The sequence below is a fragment of the Alligator mississippiensis genome, chromosome 14, assembly GCF_030867095.1.
Source record: "Alligator mississippiensis isolate rAllMis1 chromosome 14, rAllMis1, whole genome shotgun sequence".
In the NCBI taxonomy this organism is placed as follows: Eukaryota; Metazoa; Chordata; order Crocodylia; family Alligatoridae; genus Alligator; species Alligator mississippiensis.
Window position 1 is genome coordinate 32288062 of NC_081837.1, and position 18234 is coordinate 32306295.

Consider the following 18234-nt stretch of genomic DNA (forward strand, 5'->3'; position numbering starts at 1 on the left):
GCCCATAGCTGGGTGGAAGCTACAGGCTGTAGTGGAGGCTACTGGCAGCACTGGGTGGTTTGGGTCCAGGACTGAAGCCCCTCTGCCATACTCTGCATGTTGTGCCATAGGGCAGCTGTCTGACTGCTTGTGTCTTGCCCCTTTCAGACTGGCGCTGGTAAGACGTACACAATGGGCACTGGCTTTGACATGAACATTTCTGATGAGGAGCAGGGGATAATCCCACGTGCTATCTCCCACCTCTTCAGTGGCATCGAGGAGCGCAAGCGGGCAGCACAGGACCAAGGCGTGGCAGCCCCGGAGTTCAAAGTCAGCGCCCAGTTTCTAGAGGTAGGTGCATGCATGAGAGCCCCGGACCTGGGGTCAAGCATGAAGCTCTTATCCTACTACTGATGGAGGGGGTGGGGTGAGAGCGTCTCTTCTGGAACTGTGCCTGGACCCAGAGGACTGCAAACCACAGCTGCTTGCTTCCTGCTAAAGACAGCACGTGCTGTTGGCCCCGTGTTCACAGTGCTGATGGTTTTTACCTTTCGGTTTCTCAGGGCAGCAACAAGCTGCCTGTCTCTGCTCACTCTGCCAGTCAACAAGGCCAGTTCTCTGGCAGACTCTTTCACCTACAGCTGACATGGGTCCAAACTTCCAAATGGGAAGCTAGAAAAAGGGAAAGCTACAAGAAATGCCATCCTTTGGGGAGTGTGGGTCAGCCTTCTTGGAAGGTGCCACCAATCTGCCCTGTGCTGTCCCCAGCTACCACTCTGAATCCCCTTCCCCTTCCTGATCTGCTGCTCTGCTTTCTCCCCTGTGTTTCTTGTCCATTCTGCTGTTTTGCTTTCTGCTTCCAGACCCATCTGCCACAGTGCTGCCTGTCCCCTCCCCAGTCTGCCACATGCCACAAACCAGGGCTTCTTCTGCCACACATGGCACCTATGCTGCAGACTGGCCACCCCTGCTTTGGGGAATTATGTTAAGCAAAAGTGTTATGGTTCTTCCCCCACCCCCTCCATCTCTCTTGCTCATCAGCTTAGTTGGTTACCTGGAAATAATGCACTGGCTTCCTTCCCACCTCTTCACTGTGTTTTTCCATTTCCAGGCCATGATTTATCATGCCTGTATTACTAATAGACACTCTCCTACAGTGCCATTCATCTGGAATGGGCCTGTTGTGTCTTGTAGACTATGTACATATAAACCAGTGGCACTCAACCTTTATAGACTCAAGGCACTCCTCATTAGCATCGAGGAAAATGCCAGATCTTAGTTTTCACTCGTTCTTTGACTGTAGAAAACTAATAGAGCACCTTTTCTGTTGCAAAGAACTCAGAAAGACCACAACAGATCAGAAAGGTTTCAACATTATGGATTCCTGTTTGAAATCTCTGGAGTTATTTTGTGAATCATGTTTGCACACCTCACGGTGCTAATACTGCTTAGACCCCATGGCACCCCTGAAAGGAGCTGAATGCACCCCAGAGTGCCACAGCGCCCTGGTTGAGAATCACTGGTATAAACTCACTTTACCCAGAAGCAACATGCAGCTGGGTCTGGGGTGGAACATGAGGAAAAAACATACCGGATGCGTCTACATATGATGCTATGTCACCATAGTGACACACTACAGTGATGTAGCATCCACAGGTGTCTACACATGACCAGCAGCTACTTCACCGTAGCAGCGTTGTTATAGCGCGCCGGTATGGTGAAATAGGTGCTAAAAATAACCATGCACCACGTGCACGGTGTATTACAGGTCATTGCACCGTGCTTTAGTACTTCCAAGAGGAAGTACTAAAGCACAGCACAATAACAACATCGCTGTAGGGCACAGTGTAGACATGCCCCCTGTAACATTAATGGTCTTTATATATGTGCTCTGGGGAGGAAGGGTGGCGTTTTAATTAGAGTGGCTACAAGAGCCACTCCAATTAAAGCACCTGGAGCATCACGTGTATTAGTGTCCCTGCACTGAAAAATGGCAGTGGGGGCACTTTAAAGCTTGTTTGAGCTTTAGATAAAGTGCTCCTGCCACCAGTTTTCAACGCAGGGACACTAATACATGTAACGGTAATTACCACACTCCAGCAGACTTGATTAATCAAGTCTGCTCTGATGCACCGTAATTACAGCACGTCAAAGCAGCCTCCCTGCATGTGTATAGGTGCCCTAATTGTCAGGCCAGGATGGGAACGAGTTGGAGTGGGTTCTGTGGTGGAATTTTTGAAGGGAGCCTGTAGCTAAACTAAGTATCCTGAAAAGCTTTCTGTTTGCAGGAGTTCAGGGCATCATCCCAGAAATGTCAGGAGAGTTGTACAGGACTGGCTTTGTGTGTGCTGTTCTGACCATGCTTGTAGAGAGAGAATGTATTGGGACCTTTGTGTCTAGTGACCTGAGCAGAGAAACTGGCTATCACAGATTTCACGAGAAATCCATACGGTGCTATTTACTAGTTTCCTGTGCATGGTTTCACAGGATCCATACATCTCGACTACATCTAGCGCCTTGAGCTTCAGTGCCCTTCAGGCTGTTCATAACGCCAAAACACCTCTTTGACAGAAACCCTAGGCAAGGACAAGCATCTGATTCACAGCTGTGACTAGAGAGGACTGAATGAAGGGAGTGTGGTGGCTCCAAGTTCTGCTTCTGCCTTTGCCCCTGCATGCTCTTAATGGCCTCATTAATCACCTTGGAGGTGCTGTTTGCTTCGTTCTTGCAACAGGCTCACCAAATAGATTAACAGTGATAGCCTGTTTTACAGGTGGGGAAACTGAGGCACAGAGCAAGGAAGTGGCTTGCCAAAGGGCACACTTCCAAGCTTGGGCCAGAACTGGAATCACAGTGTTTGGATAAGATGTAATCCATTAGAGTCTCCTCCCCTTGCTGCTGGGAGAGTCACCCTGGGCCTCTGCTTTTCCCTCGGGACATGTGAAGTCAGGTACCTGTGCCTGCATGACTCGGAGTGTATCCGTACTTGCTCTTGGATATCAGCTGTATCCCCATTTGGCCCCTTGGGAAACCTTCCCAGCTTCCATTGCACCCTCCCCTGCTCTTCTGGGAAACCCAACCCCAGATCTAAAGAACCTGGCAGCATGGCTCCATTCCCAAGGATTTGTAGCTGGGGAACAGCTCACTCACTAAGCCGTCTGTTCTGGGATGGAAGTGAGACACAGGAGGATTTCCTGACTCTTCTCAACTCTCTTTGAAATCCCTTTGTCAGGGTCAAGGTTATTTGAACAGTGAAGAGCTCCACTCCCCCAGTTAGCTGGTGCTGGTAGCTGTGGCTCCCCAGTAGCAGACCCCCAGCAAGGACCCTGACTATAGCTGAAGAGGGAGCTAGAGAATCAGAGAGAGGCAGTCAGGGAAACAGGATGAAACCCATCTAGCCCACACACTGCTGCCCTGGCTGGCAGCTCCCGGGAGCCCGTTCCCTGGGGCTCCAGCCTAGCCTGCTCATTAAACACCTAGGGTGGTAGGATTTCAGCCCCATAAGCTCCCAGGACCTAATTGACCTGGTTGTCAGGAAGTCTTTCCTGCTATTCAGCCTGGATTTCCCTTACCTCAGTTCCTCCCAACAACATCCCCTCTGGGAGAGCAGCAATCAGTGGATGGGGTTGTGTAAATCTGGGTGGCTCGCTGTGACTGTTTGAAGTAACTGAGGATCTGGGACTTTCCCTGGCCTCATTGAGCTTGCTTGGATTCAGCACAAGAGGCCACAGACTCAGAAGGCCCAATGCTGCAGTCATGCAGGAGGAGGCCTGTGTGGTGGCTGCAGTGGGTGCTTAGCTTCTGGCTTCAGTGCCTGTGGCTTTGGCAAAGCAATGAGGCTGCTGGATTAGCTGGAAGGACCTCAGAGGCTGCGGCATTGCGTGGGTTAATGGCACTGGAGCTGTTTTGCAGAGGCCCTGCCCTGCCTGTGGAGTTCTGGTTTGTTTGTAGCCAATTTTTAAAAAAAATATATATATTTTCATTTGGGATATTTTTGGCTTTTTTGCTTCAAAGACTTTTGGTGCCTTGGCTGCAAGAGGCCTGGGGGGCAGGAGTTTCCTCCAGATTACTTGCTTCAGTATATTCAGAGTTGCTTGTTTGTATCCTTAGCCTGCTCTGCCCAGCTTGATCTGGGCAGTGAGCTCTGTCGTGGTGGTAAGAAGCCCCTAGCGTAGGCAGTGCTCAGGTACTCTTCCTCCATGGACCTCAGAGCGCTTCGCAAAGGCAGTCAGTACTATTATAGTGTGGAGAAACTGAGGCACAAAGGCGGGAAATGACTTGTCCCTGTCAGTCACTCACAAGCCTGTGGCAGAGCCAGGAACAAAACTTGGGTGCCTGGAGCCCTGGTCCAATGCACTGTCTATTATCCCAGCCTGCATCCAGTTACCGTCATCGGTGGACTTGTACTGGTGGGAGACTGCTGGTGTAGACAGAGCTGCCTGTAGCTCCAGGATTGCATGGCAGGCCAGAACAGTGCCAGGGAGCCCTAGACTCCCTGCAAAGCCAGTGGTGAAATGCAGGGGGCTGTCCCAGGGTAGCTATTCTAGGGGATTCTGCCTGCCCCTTCTTTATGGGCAAAATTCTCCTCCTCCCCAAAGCAATTGCCCCTCAGTGCTATGGGACGTGGACACCGCTGTTAGGAAAGGTGCTGCTGTCGGCACGTAGCAGACTCTGTAGCTGTAGCTCAGGCGACAGTTAGCGCTCCGGAAGCGGCCGCATGCAGGGTTGAGGGAGTTTAGCCCTTGCAGCTGCAGGCTGATCTGTATCTTGTGACTCTCCCCTCCCTGAGTAGGCTCCTTAAGGGGAGGTTTTACTGTTCTAGGAGCTGGCTTCCCCCAGGGACAGGGTGGAACAGATTAGCCTTTATCCACAGAGATCATTTGTGGTCATTTCTCCCCAGCCCCTTGAGCCGAGCGCTTGTGCTACTTGCAGCGAATCCACTCACCAGGCTTAGTAGGCCAGGAGCAGCGAGCTCCCTGATGCAGGAGCCCTGAGCTGGCAAGCAGAGCACTGACCCCGCAATGCCTGTGGAGGGGCTGGGCGGGCGAGAGCCTGGCCTAATGCTGGGGCCTTTTCTGATGAGCCTTGTTTGTTTGTTTGTTTGTTTGTTTGAAAATGCAGCTTTGTGCAAAGAAAACTTGCAAGGGGAAGGACTGACTTCCATGAAGCTCTGGTTGGAAAGGGCTCTTGGATCTACAGTGGGATTTCTGGTCAAAGTGAGAAGCAGCCGTAACCCCCACCCCAGGAGAGCCAGTGGCCTGGTGGTCCTGGCACTTGTGTTCCTGTGAGACATCGCACTCACTCACAGCACAAGCTGAAGTGTTAGTCTCCTGCATCCTGGACAAGTACCCCAACTCCCAGGCTCTGGGTTGTTCTGGGGTCGCTCATCTGACCCCGGTGCTCTTTCCTGCCCGGGGCAGGCGGTTGGACGCAATGATCTGCTGAGGTCCCTGACAACCCTAATATCTATGAATCTATTCTTTCTCTCCCCTGGAAAACACTGAAAGCCTTGGTGCCATCTTTATATGGAGTGGGAAAGTCATGGAGTCCCCCTTGGGAGTGATTGCTCAGAACCACTGCAGCCTTGTCTGGTCTCTTAGGGTGCCCCCTGAAGCCAGCCCAGGCTTGGCTTCTAGAGCAAGGGCAGGAGCCTGGCTCTTTCTTACTTTGAGACCCTTGTCTTTTGGTCCATGACTTCCTTGGTGGTTTTGTGGCTCTGACTCCAGGAGCTTCTAGTTCAGCCCTGAGAGGACTTTGTCTTCTTGGGGAGAACATGTGCAGTGCAAAGATCCAAGCAGCAAAGCAGATGTCTCTACTTCGATGAAAGCATTCATTGGCATAAAGGTCATAGAGTAAGAAGACCCTGTCCCCAACCCAGCCTGCACAGCCCTAAGCACCCCAAAGTTAACTTAGCTCTTCTCTCTCCAGTCTGCCCAGCTGCTCAACCTCCAAGTTGCTCAGCTGCTCCCCTTCTCCAGGCCACCTAGCCAGGAGCTAACACCCTGCTTGAACCTGCTCTGCCCATTGTTATCCCTTCAGCTTCTCTGGAGTGGCTATCCTACCTTTGCTGATGTGCCAGGCAAGCTAATCAAATCCTTTTGATGCTGGTGCTGCATCTTGTCCTGTCCCACCCAGTAGGCAACTCTGGCTTCACTGTCTCTGTAACTCAGCAGGGACCAACCTTTTTGGCAGGCATGCCACAAATTAAGCCCATGCCTTCCCCAAGTGCCACTCCAATTCCCTCTCTCTGCCCAACCTGCTGCTCTGGTTTCTCCTCCCTGCCCAGTTTGCTGCTCTGGTTTCTACTCCTTGCCCTGTTTGCCCTCTCCCTGATCTGTTGCATGCACACAGGCTGCCCATGCCACTTGTGGCACCCTGCTTTAACCCATTCTTTTCCTCCCTTGTATAAGTTAGCTGGGGAAAAATGAGGTGCACAATGTTATTACAGCAAGAACACAATTAACACAGAAATGTTACAGTAAATCCCATACTTCATCACAGGAAGCACTTGTGAAGTCTGGGTTAGGAAAACAGTCCCCCAGCTCCAGTCCAGGGCCATTTAATCTACCCAGTGACTCCAGTCCTCTGTCCCTAGAGTAGCAATTCTCAATGGGGTGATGTGGCAACAGTGCAACTTTGAAGGGTGCTGTGAGGTGTGAGAAGATGAACATGGGTCTCTTGCTCAGCTTTGCCTGGATGCTCTCCCTCCCCACCCTGCTACCCAGCCCTGCTGTGAAGAAGCAACACTATAATAAGCTGGTGTTTGAATGGGGTGCTGCTGAATTCACAAAACTGTTGAATCTAAAACGGCAGAGAATAAGGTCATAAACAGCCAGGCACCAGCACAGCTTCCCTGTGGGCCATCAGCTCACCAAGCAGCATGTTCATTAGCTTCATGTTGCATGTCATTCACACAAGAGAGCAGATGCCTCTTGTGTGAATGACATGCCCAACATCATTCATCTCTGCTTAGCCAACGGAGGGAAAACTAGGTTACCTGACCTGGCCGGGGCTAGCTGCACTGCAGGCCAGGGGGGAAGGATGGGCTTTGTGGGATTGGACCCAGGTTTCCTAACTATAACCCTGCTTTACCACACTTGGTGTGACCGGGCAGGGCAATTTTTCTCTCCACGCCTCAGGCCCTCATCAGTACAGTGGGGATATAGCCCTGGGGTTATGAGCCTGGCCTTTCTGCTGGACTGTCGCTACCTGCACCAGCACCCCTGCCCTGTTGAACCTTTCCCCCCCCATACTGGGACTAAAACTCTCTGCCCCATGTTCAGTCCTGAGCCTCTAGTGGCCTGTCCTATAGGCTATACCTGAGCTGCTGTGCAGGAAAACAAGAAAGTGTGCTGGTGCTTTGTTAATCTGGGGAGGGGAGAATAGGCCTCCTGCTCCCTGCTGTCTGTGAGCTCCTGGCTATAAGCCCTAATTAGACCCTTTCTCCAATGGGGCGGGTCGGTTAGTCCATGACCCTTGCCAGCATGCCTGACTTGCCAGGGTCTGCCTGATTGCTCTGGATAATTATGCTGTCAGGGATGCTGGGAATCAATCCCAGATGCTCCAGGCCCCAGAGGAAGCAGGGTCTCCAGGCGTGCAGCAGTGTGAAATGAATGATTTCTGCTCATACAGGGAACACTCACCCTGCAGGGCCAGAGTCATGGCTCTTTCCACTCTTGGTAAGCTTTAAGACAAAACAAAGCAGGGTCGAGAGGGTGGACCCAGGGCTGGGACCCAGGACTCCTGGGTTCTTCTGGTTCAGTCACTGCTTAGAGGTATGTTCCCTCTCCCTAGCCAGGTGACAGCTGCACAGCATTGTGGAAGTGTGCAGCTCTGCAGCACTGCTTCATGCAGGAAGGAGACACTCGCGGGTAGACTTGAGAGAGGGATTTTGCTTCCTCCTGTCTCAAGGGCTCTTCCTTTGTCTCCTCTTATTCCTGTTTAGACCTTGCTAGAAAGCTTCAGAGCCCAGGGAGACTTCCTGCTCCCATCCTTGGGCATAAGTGAGTAGCCTGTGCAGGCCTGGGGGTCAGCAGGCTTAGCTGGCAGTTGGGACCAACCAGCAAATTGCAGCTGGTATTGTTGCAGTGATGCCTACATGTGCATTGTAGTGCGCTCCCTCCTGCAGTGTAGCAAGACTCCAGGGGTTTGATGGAAACAAGGGGAAGGAGGACTATGGCCCCTATTCATACCTTCATGGCATGGTAGGAAGTCAGCCCCAAACTCATATGCTGGGCTCCTCTGAGACCCCTGCTGTCAGTAACTCCATGCTTTTTCCCTTCCTTCTGCCTCAGCTGTACAATGAGGAGATCTTGGACCTGTTTGACAGCGCCAGGGACCCTGACTCCCGCCACCGGAAATCCAACATCAAAATCCACGAGGATACTAATGGTGGGATCTACACGACTGGTGTCACCTCACGCCTCATCAACACGCAGGATGAGGTGAGTGGTGTGTGGGGTCCCATGTGATACACAGATCCCAGCCCCCTTGAATGCTGTTCTGTATTTGGTGGGTAGGGAGTGAGTGAAGGGCAAACGGCTCATAGGTTAGGGTTAGAAAGGAGGGTACCAATTCTGGGAAGTGCAGCATCACCTTTTCTCCCACAGAGTAGGGGACATTCAGCAATCTGCAGGCCAGGACTGCTCACTGCCCCTGTTAGGTCTGGCTCTTGCTAGGATGGTCAGGTCTCCTGTGATTGTAGGATAAGGCAGACTGGAGGGATGATGGGTCAGCTACCTGCATGCTCCTTTGCAGTGTAACGGCAGTGCACGGGAACACCACGCACTTTTGGTTTAGTCTGCTGCATTCCTAGCCCTAAATGAGATCAGAGAGGGAGAGGGTGCTTGGCTATATGTCCTCTGCCCCTCCCACCAGCACCCAGGGCTGTCTCAAGGACTTGTTTTTAGTCTTGTCTCCCAGGGTAAGGGGATGGTCCTTCATCTCTTCCCCACACTTAGCACAAAGCCTTACAATGGGAGAGAGAACCCCTGCTAGCTTGAACAGAGGGTTAATTGCCTCCTGACTTGTAGCCAGAGAAGAAGCGCTTTCAGTCCACTCCCCTATCCTTTCCATGTTGTGCTTCCCCAGGGAGGCTTGGATTGGCCCTGCTCCCCCAGAGACATGGGTACCCTTGGGGACATGGGTATGTGGCCTCACTTGAAAGGAGTCTGAGTATTCTTTTCTCTGACCCTTAAGAGCTGTTAACCAAGCTCTGGTCCAGGAGGGATGAATGGGTGGCTTGGGCAACTGCAGACACCAGGCATGCAAGTGCATGAAATCAGGCTGCTGGGGCCTTCTTCTGGGCACACAGGTGTCTTGACAGAGCTGCACACCGAAGCCAGGTTTCAGAGCAGTCCAGGCAGCTTTAGGAGTAGACACTACTCCGTGTGGTGCCTGGTGCTGGCTCACCTCTTGCATTATTCAAGACTAGTATGGGTGGATCCAAGGTTTGAATCTGGCTCAGTGTTCCCTGTACATTAGAGGATGCCACAGGGGCAGCGTGGTTATTGGTAAGGGTGCTAGTCGGGGACCAAGACTAATGCAACCTGGCTTCTATTCGTAGTTCTGCCACTGATCTGTTTGAGGGGCCTTGGGCAAATCTCAGCTGTGACAGGAGGCTTGGTGCTCTTACCACTTTGGTGCTGAGGTAGTCTGCAGCTGTGGCCAGGGCTGATTATGGAGTCATCTGCCCCTGGAGGAACCTGCGAGGCATGGGGCATGGTATGGGAGGGAGCATGGGGTGTGGTGTAGGGGTGGAATGGAGCCATACAAGTACCCCTTCAGGTGAGAACCACAAACACCTGGTAGTCATGGGAGATTGAGAGTAGACTGGGAAGCCCTGGGGCAACCTCCTTTATATAAACACAATTACAACAAGGTGTGGCAGGCGAGAGAAGGGGTGACTGTCCAATGAAAACAGAGTGAGCAAGGGCTAAAAGGGACTCCAGGGGCCTCATGGCCACCCCTGGAGATGATACCCTGTGACACCAGCCCCTCTCAATGCCTCCAGTATTCCCTTCTACCCTCCAGCTTTTCTGACTCTGGGACTGGAACCACGTATGTCTCCGTATAGCCTCCAGCATCCCCAGATCTGAATCTAGTGTAATATAAATAAGCCACCTGACATGGTGCTTGGGTAAGTCTCAAGCCCTCTGCCGCAGAGCACAGGTTAGTTTCCACCATTCCTGCTTGCCTGAGGTCTGGCTTTGCCAAAGACTCAGACAGGAATGCAGCCTAAACCTCTGCCTCATATTCCTCATGCACTTGGCTGTTCCTAGGCTTTTACTGCAGGGCCCTTCCTTCTGCTCCCCAAAACACATTCCCTGCCTGCTTCACATTCCAGTTGGACCTATTTGGGGCCAGCTGCTAGCTTGCCGGGCCATATGGAGATGCTTCTCCCCATGTTGTTTGGGGGATTCTTCTTAACCCTTTCCACATTGTTGCAGCTGATCCAGTGCCTGAAGCAGGGGGCTCTGTCCCGCACAACAGCCAGCACCCAGATGAATGTCCAGAGCTCCCGTTCCCATGCTATCTTCACCATCCACTTGTGCCAGATGAGAGTCTGTGCCCGCCCAGACCTGGTAAGGCTGAGTAATGGGGGAGGCAGGGGAAGCAGCAGGTGTCCCCTCCCAGTTCATTTCAGGGCAGGGAGGTTCTTGGCTATGATCACTTGCCAGGGTGGTTCTTGGCTATGATCACAAGCTGTCCGGAAGCCAAGAGGCAGTGGGAAGGAAGCAGGTTTAGATATGTAAGGCTGGCAAACCTGCACCTGAACTGGCACCTCTTGTTTCCCTGCAATAGCAGCAAATGTTGGCAGCTGTCTGGGATCTTGGGTCTAGAATGCAGGAAGAAGCTGGGCTGGGCCTCGCCTTCAGGGAAGCTTAGTGAAAACTCTGCTGCTGATTCTTGTCTCTGGGCAGATCCAAATACTGACAGGCAGGATTTGTGCCATGGCTTGGGACCTTCTTGGACCTGAGTGAAGGAAAGGCCATACCTGAGTTTATGCCCAGCCCTGGATTTGCAGTGGTGCCTGACTTAAGGGATCAGTGCTAGTGAGACTTATAGCTCCAGGTAGGCTCTCACTCTGTGGTGTGTTTGGACTGCAGGTGAATGGGGAAGTGATCTGCCCCCCAGACGGACCCCAGCCCACCAATGAATATGAGACCCTCACTGCCAAGTTCCATTTTGTCGACCTGGCTGGCTCAGAGAGGCTGAAGCGGACGGGTGCAACAGGCGAGAGAGCCAAGGAAGGGATCTCCATCAACTGTGGTCTGGTACAGCCATTGGTGCCTCCCTTTTAGAGGCAGAGAGGAGATGAGACTGGGCTGTGATGGATGTAAAGGGAATTGTGTCCTGGGCCTACTGAACATGGGCAATTCCTGAGGTCCCCTCTGGTAGACTGGCTCCCTGCCTGCTGTTTAATGTCACCACAATTGTCTCCTGAAATCCCTGCCTAGGTCTGCAGGGATGGATGCGGTCACTAGCTATCCTGTGCAGCCTTTATGGAGTAGGACTATCTGTGCCCAACCCTACACCTATCTGGAAGGTCCCACTCCCTTCCTGATGGCAGTGCCCAGTGACTGCTGTTTGTGGGAGGCAGTTACAGGTAGGGGCTAGAGGCTGAGCCAGGTGGGAGCAATACCAGTTCAACCTTAAAATACTTCTCTGGTGGTTTGAAACTTGTCATCAAGTCCTCAGCACCGGCATGTGCAAGGGGCCAAGTCCCCATGCAGGTAGAGGTTCTAGGTCTGGTCTCAGGGTTGTGGAGGCAGTAGGTGGGCAGAAATAGGGAGCTGCTTTGTGTGTCTGCCAACGCAGGAAGTCCAAAGCTGCTCCCTTCTGTGCACTGGAAAGTTGGTGACTCCAGACCCCTGAGCTTTGTTTTCAGTAGAGGGTCTACTTCTCCATGTCAAAGCATCCACAGCCCTTTCCCCTGTCTTGCAGCTGGCCTTGGGAAATGTCATCAGTGCCCTTGGAGACCAGAGCAAGAAAGTGGTGCATGTGCCCTACCGAGACTCGAAGCTGACTCGACTCCTCCAGGACTCCCTTGGGGGGAACAGGTACCGGGCACCCTGAGTTGGGGCTTTTCAAGTTGTCCAGCTGCTATCTGTAGCTGGGGCTCCCCCCAGAGCGTGCCACCCACCAGGGCTGTGAGTGTCCAGAGTAATGGAGTGGGGGGGGCGGGGGCGTGTCTTTCAAGGACCTGATGTTCTGGGTAGACTTCCTGGGGTGGCAGGTTGATGAGGAACCAGGGGATCCTCCTGGCTACCACTCAGTGGTGCCTTTGAAATGTAAATGTCTTGTCCCTTTCTTGCTCCCAAGGACCAGATGCAATTATCCAGCTTTTGCAGAATTAGCTCTTGCAAAATCCGGCTGAGCCCTTAGCCATCTGGGACTTGGCAGCAGCCCTCCCAACATGAGAGAGCTTCAACCTCACCTCCTTCTTGTTGTGGTGCCATTCTCCCTGTGGGAACCCATCTGCCTGTATAATGCCCTGCAGTGGCTTGATCAGGCTGGGTCCACTGATAGCACATTGAAGGCAGTGAGCAAGGCTGGTGCAGGTCTTTGCTGTCACTAAGCCAGCTGCATCCTGTACTGTGAGCTCACCCCATAATGATCAGAGGCAAGACCTGATTGATATTCCCCCGCCCCAAATTATAGAGTATTTCATTGGGTTGGGAGAGAGAGAAAGTAAATGAAAGCCAAAGGAGTTTCTTGACTCAAATTGCCAAGCTTGGTCCCAATGGAAAGCCACCATTCAAAATGGCTGAACCTCAGTGGCCCAATCCCATGTTATTGTAGCCCCAGGGGCACAGCAGAGGGAGGGATTGTTGCCCCTTGTCTTTTCATTAGCACCCTCTATCCTTTCCAGCCAAACCGTCATGATTGCTTGTGTGAGCCCCTCAGATCGGGACTTCATGGAGACCCTGAATACACTCAAGTATGCCAACCGGGCCCGCAACATCAAGAACAAGGTGGTGGTGAATCAGGACAAGACCAGCCAGCAGATCAGCGCCCTGAGGGCTGAGATCGCCCGCCTCCAAATGGAGCTCATGGAGTACAAAGCGGTAAGGGGTGGATGAGCAGGTGGAGTGCTGCAGCTGTGTACACATCAGCAGCAAAGGTCATCAGTGGGAATTGAATCCAGGGTCTTCAGCACCAAGCTGCCATTTGGGCTGAAGGAGGGATTTTGGTCACTGGGTTGAGGTAGCAGGCTGTTATGGTTGCTGAGACTGTCCACTAGAGGGACACACTTGTCATTATGATCTTGTTATGAGTCTCAACCAAGGTGCCACAGCACCCTGGGGTGCTGCGAGATCCTTTCAGGGGTGCTGTGGGTTGCCATGCAATGTTAGCACCGTTAGGTGTGCAAACATGATTCTTAGGATAAACCCAGAGATTTTGGCTCAGAACCTGAAGAGTTTCTCTGTTTTTCCTTAGCTAGAAAGTGAGTGAAGACTAAGAGCTGACATTTTAAGGTGCCTTGAGTCTAATGGAGGCTGCCTTGAGTGTAAAAAAAAAAAAAAAAAATAGTGAGAATCATTGCAGTACAGATACCCCTGAACTCTGTGAAGCCATGGGTTCCAGTCCAAGCAGCAGCAACTCAGCCCTTCAGCTTTGAACTGAATGCTGTTTACTGTGAACAAAGCCTTTCTGGGTGCTATCTGTAGACAGTGCCACCGCTGCCAGTCTTGTCCATAGATTCATAGATTCATAGATGTTAGGGTCGGAAGGGACCTCAATAGATCATCAAGTCCGACCCCCTGCATAAGCAGGAAAGAGTGCTGGGTCTAAATGACCCCAGCTAGATACTCGTCTAACCTCCTTTTGAAGACCCCCAGGGTAGGGGAGAGCACCACCTCCCTTGGGAGCCCGTTCCAGACCTTGGCCACTCGAACTGTGAAGAAGTTCTTCCTAATGTCCAGTCTAAATCTGCTCTCTGCTAGCTTGTGGCCATTGTTTCTTGTAACCCCCGGGGGCGCCTTGGTGAATAAATCCTCACCAATTCCCTTCTGTGCCCCCGTGATGAACTTATAGGCAGCCACAAGGTCGCCTCTCAACCTTCTCTTGCGGATGCTGAAAAGGTCCAGTTTCTCTAGTCTCTCCTCGTAGGGCTTGGTCTGCAGGCCCTTGACCATACGAGTTGCCCTTCGCTGTACCCTCTCCAGGTTATCCGCATCCTTCTTGAAGTGCGGCGCCCAGAATTGCACGCAGTACTCCAACTGCGGTCTGACCAGCGCCCGATAGAGGGGAAGTATCACCTCCTTGGACCTATTTGTCATGCATCTGCTGATGCACGATAAAGTGCCATTGGCTTTTCTGATGGCTTCGTCACACTGCCGGCTCATGTTCATCTTGGAGTCCACTAGGACTCCAAGATCCCTTTCCACCTCCGTGCCACCCAGCAGGTCATTCCCTAGGCTGTAGGTGTGCTGGACATTTTTCCTCCCTAGGTGCAGCACTTTGCATTTCTCCTTGTTGAACTGCATCCTGTTGTTTTCTGCCCACTTGTCCAGCCTATCCAGGTCTGCCTGCAGCTGTTCCCTGCCCTCCGGCGTGTCCACTTCTCCCCATAGCTTTGTGTCATCTGCAAACTTGGACAGAGTACATTTCACTCCCACGTCCAAGTCGCTGATGAAGACATTAAAGAGTATCGGTCCAAGGACCGAACCCTGCGGGACCCCACTGCCCACACCCTTCCAGGTCGAGACCGACCCATCTACCACGACTCTTTGGGTGCGACCCTCTAGCCAATTCGCCACCCACCGGACTGTGCAGTCATCCACATCACAGCCTCTTAATTTGTTCACCAGTATGGGGTGGGATACCGTATCGAAGGCCTTCCTGAAGTCCAGGTATACGACATCCACCCCTCCTCCTGTGTCCAGGCGTTTCGTAACCTGGTCATAGAAAGAGACTAGGTTGGTCAGGCACGATCTGCCCGCCACAAACCCATGCTGGTTTCCCCTCAGCATAATTTGCCCTGCCGGGCTCTCACAAATGTGAGCCTTGATAATTTTTTCAAATACTTTACCAAGGATGGAGGTGAGACTGACCGGCCTATAGTTGCCCAGGTCCTCCTTCCTCCCCTTTTTGAAAATGGGGACCACGTTAGCCCTTTTCCAGTCCTCCGGGACTTGGCCCGTGCGCCACGAGCATTCGAATATTCCCGCCAGTGGCTCTGCAATGACGTCGGCCAGTGCCTTCAGCACCCTCGGATGGAGCCCATCCGGGCCTGCCGACTTAAAGGCATCCAGTTCTTCCAAATGACTCTGCACTACCTCAGGATCTACGTATGGAAGTCTGGCGCCTTGCTGCTGCCTCTCTACAACCCCAGTGAGAGACTTGTCGTGCCCCTCGCTTAGGAACACTGAGGCAAAGAACTCATTGAGGAGTTCAGCCTTGTCCCCTCTATCTGTCACCAATTGCTTCTGCCCATTTAGCAGGGGTCCTATTCCTCCCTGGGCCTTCCTTTTACTCCCAATATATCTAAAAAACAATTTCTTGTTGTCCTTTACTTGGGTTGCCATCCTCAGCTCCATGGTAGCTTTGGCCCGCCTAACTGCCTCCCTACAAGCACGAGCAGAGGAGGTATATTCATCTTTAGTGATCTCACCCTTTTTCCACTTTTTATGTGCTCCCCTTTTGGCCCTTAGGCTGCCCTGGATTTCTCTGGTCAGCCATGGAAGCCTCCTGGCCCCTTTCCCTCTTTTGCCTCGCTCGGGGATCGTCTTGCTTTGTGCCCAAAGGATCGTTTCCTTTAGGCACAGCCACCCTTCTTGGGCACCCATCCCATCAAAACTCCTACTCTGCAGTGCTTCCTTGACTAATCGCCCAGTGTCACCCTGCTGAGTGTCACGTAGGCTATGACCCAGGACAGCTGGTCGCCCCCTGAAAGCTGGCTGCCTTTCAAGGGTGTTGTAGGTTGCAGTTACTTTAGGATCTGTAAAGGGCTATGGAAATATAAGGGAGCAGGTATCTCACTCTGAACATACAGAACGATTTGGTTGGTCTCAGTCAGGATGGGACATCCTCCTGTTTGACAGCTGTCTGATATTGCACATCAGAGACATCGCTTCATGCATGAGCATCAACCCTAACTCATCTGGAGGTTGCTGTTGAGCTGATTCATGCGTCTCCCATGGCAAGGTGCTCTCTGCAGGCAGGAAACATGGTTCAATGGTTAGTGCACTAGCTTAGGGCTCAGTAGACCTGAGTTCAGTTTGCTGCTCAGCCACAAACTCCTTGTGATCTTGGGCAAGTCACTTGACTGCTGGTCCTTCTTTACAATGGGAAGAGTGCTGCTGCCCAGCTGTGCATGAGAACAAATAGGTTCAAAATTGGGAGGTGTCTGAATGTCTTGAGCACGGATAGGCAATTATTTTGGACAGAGGGCCACTTACTGAGTTTTGGCAAGCCATTGAGGGCCACATGACAGTCAGCCAGGGGCAGATAAATATTCATTTTCTAAATCTTTTAGGGGATCCACGGGCCAGATCAAATGGCCTGGCGGGCCACATTTGGCCTGCGGGCCACATTTTGCGCGCTCCTGGTCTTGGGTATGGGGGCCAGGCTGCTAGCCTCAGGTGGGAAGGCATTTAAACTGCTAGTGGCCCCTGTTCTGCTGCCCCCTGAGCACCCTCCCTGTTTTGAATACTTGCCTTTCTTGGGTCCTGTGTCTTCTCTGCTCTTCTTACTGTGGGGGCCCATAGAGGCACCCATCCTCCGTCATGTGGAGCCTTTGGGTGCCTTGCAGGTAGGGCTGGTTCCACAATGTTGGATGCCATGGATTTGCTTTGACCTTCTGCTGCCCTCTGTCTCACCATCTCCTCTCCCCACAGGGTAAGCGCGTCATCGGGGAGGACGGCTCTGAGGGCTACAGCGACCTGTTCCATGAGAACGCCATGCTCCAGAAAGAGAACAACACTCTGCGCATGCGGGTGAAAGCAATGCAGGAGGCCATAGATGCCATCAACAACAGGGTCACCCACTTGATGAGCCAGGAGGCCAATCTGATCCTGGCCAAGGCAGGTGAGGCTGATGGCTCTGTGGGTATAGGAAGGGAATCATAGAGAAGCAAAACTAAAACTACTTACCCAATGGAGCAGAATTTCAGGCTAGCCAGGCCAGGGCTTAGGCCCTTGTGGGGCTGGGAAGTGCCTCCTCTCATAGGGGTCCTTGGTTTAGCCTGACTCCAGTTCTGTTGCTCCAGGTGACGGCAATGAGGCCATTGGTGCCCTGATCCAGAACTACATCCGGGAGATCGAGGAACTCAGGTGGGTGCCTACTGCATAGGACACGACCTCTCTGCTAGGAGGTTACATATCCCCAAAGCCTAGAAGAGCTACAGGACACAGCATGAGATGGTAGGTAGGGCACTGAACTGGCATTGTGGCTGCCAGAACAAGCTCTAACCCCAGCTCTGCCACTGATCTACTGGGTGACCTGGGACCTGTCACTTCCTCTGCTCTCACGTTTTGTCTCTCTCATCTACTCAGGGTGTAAAGTCATCAGGGAGGGCCTGTGGTGTCTCCACAGCACTGAGCATGGAGTAGCACTGATTTCAGTGAAGGTCTGTAGGTGACTGCAATATAAAGAATAGCCCTGACTCAGGGGTGGAAATGCCTCCCTGTTCCATGCATCTCTCCTGCCCCTGCCCTACCCTGCCAGCGCAGGGCTGGCAGCACGTTCTGTGGAGCTGTGACCAATTGCTGAGTTAAATGCCTTGAAGGGATTTGTGTAAACACAATTGAAGAGGAAGTGCTTATAAATATGGATTTGGCACTGTGGAAATCAACAGCCCTGGAGACACTACTCCTGGCATTCGTTCTGGGCTGGACTCTCAGCCAGCATCAATCAGCATTACCCCTCTGGCTTCCCCACAGTGGGGCCAACTTACCTTCTGCAGCGGGAGCCACCCCCCTGCTTGTAAAGCCATATGACAGCTGTGCTCCCCAGGAATAGCTTGCTGCCTAGCACAGGTTGCTGAAGGTTAAACCTTACACCTCTTTGGGTGCCGATTGATCCTAGCATTGCAATTAAGACGCTGAAGGAAGTCCCTCAGCAGCAAGGTGGTTCCTCGTGGTTTTCTCCAGGTCTCTTCTATCACCTCTCAGGACCAGAAGGGAGCCCTGGACTCTGTGTCAAGATGCCTTTGCATCTCATTGAGGCAGTGTGGCCAATAGATTGTCATCTACCATATTACCAAGGGTAAAAACAGACATTGGTTTATCTTTGGTCTAGCTGTCCAGG

General features: G+C 52.4%; 1 protein-coding gene across 3 annotated transcripts in view; it reads left to right on the top strand.

The window, feature by feature from the left end:
- The window catches only part of KIF21B (kinesin family member 21B), an 81380-nt gene that overhangs the window by 29880 nt on the left and 33266 nt on the right, over positions 1–18234 (top strand). For all 3 annotated transcript variants that reach the window (XM_019492577.2, XM_019492578.2, XM_019492575.2), the window contains exons 3-10: positions 148–330; positions 8274–8423; positions 10428–10562; positions 11088–11255; positions 11926–12041; positions 12854–13049; positions 16824–17013; positions 17195–17258. In XM_019492577.2, coding sequence (XP_019348122.2) covers positions 148–330; positions 8274–8423; positions 10428–10562; positions 11088–11255; positions 11926–12041; positions 12854–13049; positions 16824–17013; positions 17195–17258 — 1202 coding nt within the window. The remainder of the gene's footprint in view (positions 1–147; positions 331–8273; positions 8424–10427; positions 10563–11087; positions 11256–11925; positions 12042–12853; positions 13050–16823; positions 17014–17194; positions 17259–18234) is intronic.